The sequence below is a fragment of the Anneissia japonica genome, unplaced genomic scaffold, assembly GCF_011630105.1.
Source record: "Anneissia japonica isolate Jap-2015-1 unplaced genomic scaffold, ASM1163010v1 scaffold426_len1935630_cov189, whole genome shotgun sequence".
Classification (NCBI taxonomy): Eukaryota; Metazoa; Echinodermata; class Crinoidea; order Comatulida; family Comatulidae; genus Anneissia; species Anneissia japonica.
The window spans coordinates 1918214-1925642 of record NW_022713172.1 but is presented as its reverse complement, the minus strand read 5'-3'; the positions used below and the strand labels follow the sequence as shown (position 1 = coordinate 1925642).

At 32.6% G+C, this 7429-nt stretch overlaps 1 protein-coding gene across 2 annotated transcripts in view; it reads left to right on the top strand.

Annotated features, from left to right (window-relative positions):
* Nucleotides 1-2221: 2221 nt before the first annotated feature.
* The window catches only part of LOC117108372 (arrestin domain-containing protein 3-like), a 12761-nt gene continuing 7553 nt past the window's right edge, over nt 2222-7429 (top strand). Inside the window, exons 1-4 of one of the 2 annotated variants that reach the window (XM_033250372.1) lie at nt 2222-2343; nt 5134-5289; nt 5897-6011; nt 6789-6858. In XM_033250372.1, the coding sequence (XP_033106263.1) occupies nt 5143-5289; nt 5897-6011; nt 6789-6858 (332 nt within the window). In that variant the 5' untranslated portion in view covers nt 2222-2343; nt 5134-5142. Of the gene's footprint in view, nt 2344-2562; nt 2693-5133; nt 5290-5896; nt 6012-6788; nt 6859-7429 lie in introns of those variants that run through there. The other variant, XM_033250373.1, reaches the window with a different exon arrangement.

Below are 7429 nucleotides of genomic sequence, written 5' to 3'. Positions count from 1 at the left end.
TCTGTGTTTCAATAATATTCATATAAAAGTTCAGATTTTTGTCATAAACTTCTTTCAACCTTGTGTTTACTGTTGTGTAGTTAAATGTATATAACCAGTGAGTGATCAGAGAGATAATGAAAGTGCTGATGGGATGCAACTGGCTGAACTGAGGTATATTAAATATTTATTTGTTTCACCTTATTGGAATCATCAATTGCTTTACTTTTATTCATTAATTCAGTCCATATTATCAAGGTCTTCAAGCAGTTAAACAAAAATCAACAGGCATGGCAAGAAATACTGATTAAAGTTTATTATTTACATTGCATGCAAATAAAAACATTTGAAATTTTACATCAGCCTCAATGTGTTCTTATTTTTTGAAGTAATTCAGCCTCAGTTTTCTTTTAAAATGTACATTATAAAAAATGTACATATAGAAAAAAAAATACAAACAAAAACAAAAAACAAACAAACAAAAACAAAAAAAGCGATTACAAATAGAATCAAAATATATTATATATTTACAGGAATTTCCTGTCTCATTCAAAGACGATGAACATTACTTCTTGCCCTTCCATATGTAGGCCTAGATACGGTAAGTAATACAATACACATTCAGTACAGCACGGTCGACTTTGGCTTACAAAACTACGGTATGACAGTCGACAGAAGACGGGAAATGCAATTTACTACCTCAAAAATCTTACAACTATTACCAATGTATTTTATTTAAAGGCTGGTATACTTCTATCATATTGAAATATTCCACTAAAACCGGAGAACTTTCGTCCAAATTGCTACACATTGTCAATTTCCTCGCGACATTGTTTACTTTAGTTACCGAGTTTACAAGAACGTTTGTGATTGGCTAATAGCGTCTCATCAATGCTTAACAGGTATGGTAAGTGTGCTGTGATTGGGTACTGCTTTCGTGAACGACATTATTTTTTCGAAGATAAATTCTCGTTTTTGGTTACAGTTTCCTAAAATTTACGATTGCCGACAATTATATTATGTTTCAATAAAATAGTATTGACATTTTTGTGCGAATGCCAAGTAGCGCGGATCGGTGGGTCACAGAATTCGTAAACTAAGCCGATTTTGGAGCCTCAACCCACGGTCTATAAATGCGGATGAATTTTTCATGTTTGATTTTGCGATAGGTCGGGAGAAGAAATATCGTAGGCGCCGAAAAAATCTAATCAGGGGAACATTGTTCATTATAAAGATATTTAATGGGTTAAAATCAAACGTTTTATTGCACAACTGCTCTGCTGGAAGCGTATAAATGCATGTATATTTCAGGAACGGATTCCGTAAAATATTTATGTTAAAATTACTTCTGTGTTCATTATAATTTTGTCTAAAGATTGACTGGTTCGACTATAAAGCTAAGTCAGTGTAAAACTGAAAAATACTCAGATTTTGGATTCATTTTTCGAATAGTTAACCCTAAAATAACTTAGTTTATTATAATCCTTAATCATTTATTAATTAATATCTGTTAAAATTAGAATGGGCGAATTTAGGCCAATTTATGAAAATTGAAGTTGAAGTATACTATACTTTTATAGGTCATGTAAATATATTAATTAAATTCGAAACTTTTCTTGGTGGAAAATATTAATATCTTTGATATTTTATGAGAGATGAATGTATCAGCTTCAAAATAAAAAAGATTGCGCAGCCATAGTGATTGACAGTATGTAGTGCGCATTGAGAAAATAAGGTGCTCTCCATTTCGTCATGTTCAATTTTTTGGTCAACTAATGCCTGTTGAAAATTTGATGGCGGGGAAACACATGGGACTTCAAAGGCATCGCGCAAACGTTCTTTACGCGCTGCGGCAACTTTGATCTTGGTTCATTTGCATAGCGCTGAGTGCGCGTAGCTTTGTCGAGTGATCTCCTTCTCAATAATACCTCCATGCTTTAATAACTGTCTATATAGCGAGAGCTTGTTTTTTTTTATAGTATGCCTCCGAAATCGGAGGGTTGATTGAAAGTTTTGGCACACCTCTGCCTATTTTTATTACGATTTGTTTAAGTGTGCCGAATATATAATAGATAAATTAAAAAATGTAAAAATATTGAAGTTTATTACAGTACTTTCAAATTTTAATTCATCACCATGGGTAGTTGAGATGACGTCATTTTTATTTCGCGTTTGTTCATATGGAAATTCATATGGAAATTATAATGTTGGAAATTCATATGGAAATTATGTTACTGAGCTGTACTGTTAAAAGATTGCTGTGTTTGAGCGTGCAGTGTTAAGGCGTGGTTTATCAATTACAATATTTGAGTCGATTAGATCTTTTTCAGGACGTTCTATGAAATATATTGCAACACATAACAGGTAAATACTATCCTTTTTTTCTTTAATGTAAGGCCTGGTTGTTGTAGTATTAGTATTAGTATTAGTATTTAGATACGCTATTCATAGAAAACTATATCATAGCGTTTACAGAGTTGAATAATGATTTGAAGCAATAAGCTCAAGTTAATTTTGAAAAAAGATATGTTTTCAGTAGTTTTTTAAAAGATTCAACATTATTTGTTGTTTTAATAACTGTAGGGAGTTTATTCCACTCTATTGCCGCTGTTTTACACTAAAGGAACGATCACCTGATCTGCTATGAACTAAGGGGCATGAAAGGCGAAAAGGGTCTGATTCAGAGCGAGGATTTGGTCTGTAAGATTTGGTAGTAAGTCTCTAATAAGCTACTTGTATGCCTAGGCCTAAGTTAGTGTCTTGCTAGGTCACCACCACCACTAGGCCTAGTTAGATTAGCGAGGATTCGAAAGGATTGTTTATTGTATGCAGGCAAGCTTATTATATCTCGGCTAATAAGCCTTTTTCACGAATCGGTAGACATCTTGAAGTGATGACAAACATTGCGAATCAGCGGTGCGTAACCAACAGAAATAAGATAAGCCTTTGGGCGGATTTTCTGACATCATGTTATTTAAAAAATCATAACTCCATAACGGGGCGTCGTATCCAAAACATTTTCCAGGAAAGTGTTCTTAAAAGACCAGTCTACACCACTATATGATTGAAAAAAAAATGAAAATTTTTTTTGACCTCTGAAATCAAGATTGAAAAAGAAAAGCCTATCTTAGTAGTGTATTAAAATAGGCCAATGCATCAGTGCAGTAGCATAGGACTTTCGTGTTGTTACTGTTCCAAGTAGCGATTATATACAGATTTCTCTTATTACAAAGTACAAGTTATGTTTTATAAAGAGTAATAGTATAGTAAATCATGTTTTTAACAAAGGAAACTCTCATATGGTAACTAAAACAATGCTAGTTCAGAGTATTACTAGTACTAAACAGCACTGTAATGCATATACCTATTTTAATACACTACTGAGGTAGGCTTTTATTTTTCAATCTTGATTTCAGAAGTCAAAAAATTTTTTTTCAAGCATATAGTGGTGTAGACTAGTCTTTTAAGAACATTTTGCTGGAAAATATTTTGGATACGACGCCCCGTTATGGAGTTTTAAAATAACATGATGTCAGAAAATCAGCCCAAAAGCTTATCTTATTTCTGTTGGTTACGCACCACTGATTCGCAATGTCTTCAAGATGTCTACCGATTCGTGAAAAAGGCCTATGTACAAAATACAAGAGAACTTTATTATATTACTATACCAGACCTAATTTTAATTAGGTTATTGTCATAAATCAAATGTGTGAGATATGATTCAGAAATATATTCTTGACTCAGTTCTCTGCTACTAAACAAAGAGTAGGTATAGTACTTCTCAAGTAGGCCTGTCACACCAAACTGTCTGTGCCAAAAAAGGTCCAGCGGACAGATTTTGTCTGCCAAAGTCCGTCCACCGGACTACTTTTGGCCGTTAAAATTGGTCCATTGGGTCTATTTTAGCCGCTAAAATCAGTCCAACTTGGATAAAATTGATTCGTCGGCCTGGCCGCTTGTAACGTGTTAGTCTGTTGCCCGTAGGGTAGGCAATTTTTTCACCCGTGGAGTGGAGGGAATTAATCTATGCTTCTCCCACACTTGAAAAATCTTTTGCAGTGACAGAATGATTCCTGTTATATTAAGCTTTTGTGGACGTGTATCAAACACACATGATAATGCATTTCCTAGCCCTAGGCAACATACAGCATGCATCATTTTCGGCTGCTGTGCTTAGCCTGGGTTTGGGCCTAAAATGAAACACAAGACTGATTTATTTGTTTTAAATATTCCATATTATTGTGTGGGGTATTAGGTCATACAATAGTTGTTCTATTACATGAAAATAAAAGGGTCAATCATCTCTATGAAATGATTGCTCATGTATTTTGTCACGGCGTTAAGCAAGCACGCAACCAACTAACTTTTACACCAAAGAGTTTACTGGGCACGAAGAGCGAAAATACATACTAATTTTTGTGGCTGTATACTCAATTGCACACACAACGAATGAAAAAATATTATATAATAAGAATGAGATATTTATCTATCATTGGATTAAAAATAAAACAAATGAATATAAATAAAAGGAATACATATAAAATATAAACAAGCAAAAAAACCTACCCATACTTCCCACAAATACAAAACTGAGTCTCCAATCTCATGGTTCATTAAAGTGTTAATAAACTATTATCCTGGTAGTAGAGGAACCAAGTAGTAAATCTCTTTCCCTTATACTCTCCTTTTCCTCTCTAAGCCCCAGATGTTCCGACGCACATTAGTTTTATGGAATTTCAAATGTTTATTTAGGTGATGATTGCATTTTCAGTTTTTGTTACAAATCCCTTTGAGGGTCTCACTGGCTGTTTATTTTTTCTATTAGAAATAAAAGAGAGGACATTTATTATTAATTACAATATAATACTGTGTTTTGGGATGTTCCCATCCCATAATAGCCTCAATCCCCAGTGCTTTGCACTGGTTCAGGGACGGATCCAGGATTTGAAGTCAAATATTTTTTCCCAAAAGAGAAGGGGGTCCAAGTGCTATAAAGATATGAATTTTTTTTTTACGTCAGGTTGTGCAAAACATCACTCCAATGGTGTTTTTTTTGTATTCATTATTAATATACTACTCTACTGTGCTGCTACTACATTCGCAACTTTGGACGTGATTCTTGTTAATTAGGTTTCTTTATGTAATTTGTTTCAGATAAAAATCATGAAGTTGCAGCTATTTCAAATCATCCTGGATCAAACGCAAGCTGTGTATGCACCAGGAAACGTGGTTTCAGGGCGTGTTGATATCGCCGTTGAGAAGGATGTAAATCTTCGTTTGTGCGAAATACATTTTAAAGGCTTGGCTAATGTAAGACATGCTCTTAGTTTACAGTACATTGCAATTGGTCTAAACTGGAAACACAACTTTGTGCGCCGTCAGTGGGCGCTTGACAACACAATGTTGTCTGCTGGTTGTCATTAAAAATGATCAGTTGCACATGTTTCATTACTTTGCGTTCTCTGTAGAATTGTGGATACAATTTTCAAAGTTTCCTATTGGTCGTTGAACTGGTAATCCTGACTGTGGTTTGGTTTGGTTACTATCTTCACTGGGTTTTTCTTTACTTTTTTGTTAGAAGAAAAAAATAAAATTCAAGATTTTGGTTTTTTCAATGGAGGTGGATGTAACATTTAACAATAATATAATGATTTGATTTGTAAAATTACACAAAAGAAATATAAAAGCAGTATAATTGTATAGAATATATTGGAAAAAATTAAAAAGAAATAATCTTGAATAATAATAATACTGATAATAATAATATCATATCAAATGAATATTAATACTAATTAAATATTTTTTTTATCTATAAATTTATTTAGTAGTAGCATTTAAAAACAGTAGTGTCCAAGACTGATCACCTTTTGTTAAAATATATTTTTAGAATAATTTTTTCTTTTTGCATTTATACTAGGTTCATTGGAGTGAACAGCACACATCTGGAAGCGGTGAAAATCGTCGCACAAAGACAGTGCACTATCGGGCCAATGAAGATTACTTTAACGTCCAGCAGCAACTTCTTGTTAAAGGTGTGGAAACAATTCCAATCTCTCAGATAATTATTTGAAATATTAAAAATCACAGGAATGTACATAAAAACACAGCTCACATACTGAAAAAATAATTCTAATAATATTATGGTTAACTATACAGCTAGTATCATCACTATCATTCTTCTTAACTGTAAGTTATCTTTCAAAACAGGAAAAGTCTTTTTCCAAAATTTATCAATAACTTTAATTAGATGTAGTAAATCAAAAATTGAACAAATAGAAGGAATTCAATGGATTTGAACCTATTGAGTTATATCCATTCTACTTTTGTTTTCAATCTTAAAGGGAAATTTTTTTTTTCATCACTATCATTCTTCTTAACTGTAAGTTATCTTTCAAAACAGGAAGTCTTTTTCCAAAATTTATCAATAATTTTAATTAGATGTAGTAAATCAAAAATTGAACAAATGGAAGGAACTCAATGGATTTTAACTTATTGAGTTATATCCATTCTACTTTTGTTTTCAATCTTAAAGGGAAATTTTTTTTATTTTTTTTTTTGCAATTTCACAGTGGAATATCTTTAATCCATTCATTGCATAATAACCTAAATATAGTATAGCAAACATATGGAACTGGAAGAGCTACAGTAACAAAAGAAAAAAAAGACAAATTAATGCTAAAAGACAGGTAGCAGACTCTGCAGCCCATTTTCTTTGACTTTTGTTCCATGTTTTATAATATCTTCATAAATATATTATTTATTATTATTATTTATTAGCTAAGTTTGGTATCTCAATTTCTTTGATACAGGTGCCAATAATGAAGTAGTGTTGAGTGCAGGACACCATTGCTTTCCATTCAGTTTCCAGCTGCCTCATTCGTAAGTGTTAGCTCAGTGTATTTTTTTTCTAAAATTAATAATTAGTAGCAGGGTAGTGTGCTCCAGGACACATGGTTCAGAGTAGTGTAGTAGGCCTTTAAAGCCCCATTCCCTGCAAAATTTCAGTTTTTAAGAAAAATCTAATTTTTGTATAATGTTATAAAGATTTATAAATATAATACGGAATTGCTAGTTTAACTGAATTTAGACATTCCTAAGAATGAAAAAAATGTAAAATAAGACTGAAATTTGATTTTTTGTGTTCCACACAAAAAATAAATGCAGATGAATTTTTCGCGATTTTTTGATTTTGCGATAGGTCGGGAGAAGAAATATCGTAGGCGCCGAAAACATTAGCCTATCCAACGCTGCTAGGCTACCTAGCCTAGCCTTACCTCGATTTAGGTTCTGTTATCACACATAAAAACGGCCGACATGATATTTTCCGTTGCTAGTATTGACACTTGTGATATGTAATATTTCATAGGAATTATTTCAAATTTGTTAAAAAAAAAAAAAAAACTGATTCTGACTGAGATTTTGACACTTAAACAAACATATCTCAACCTAA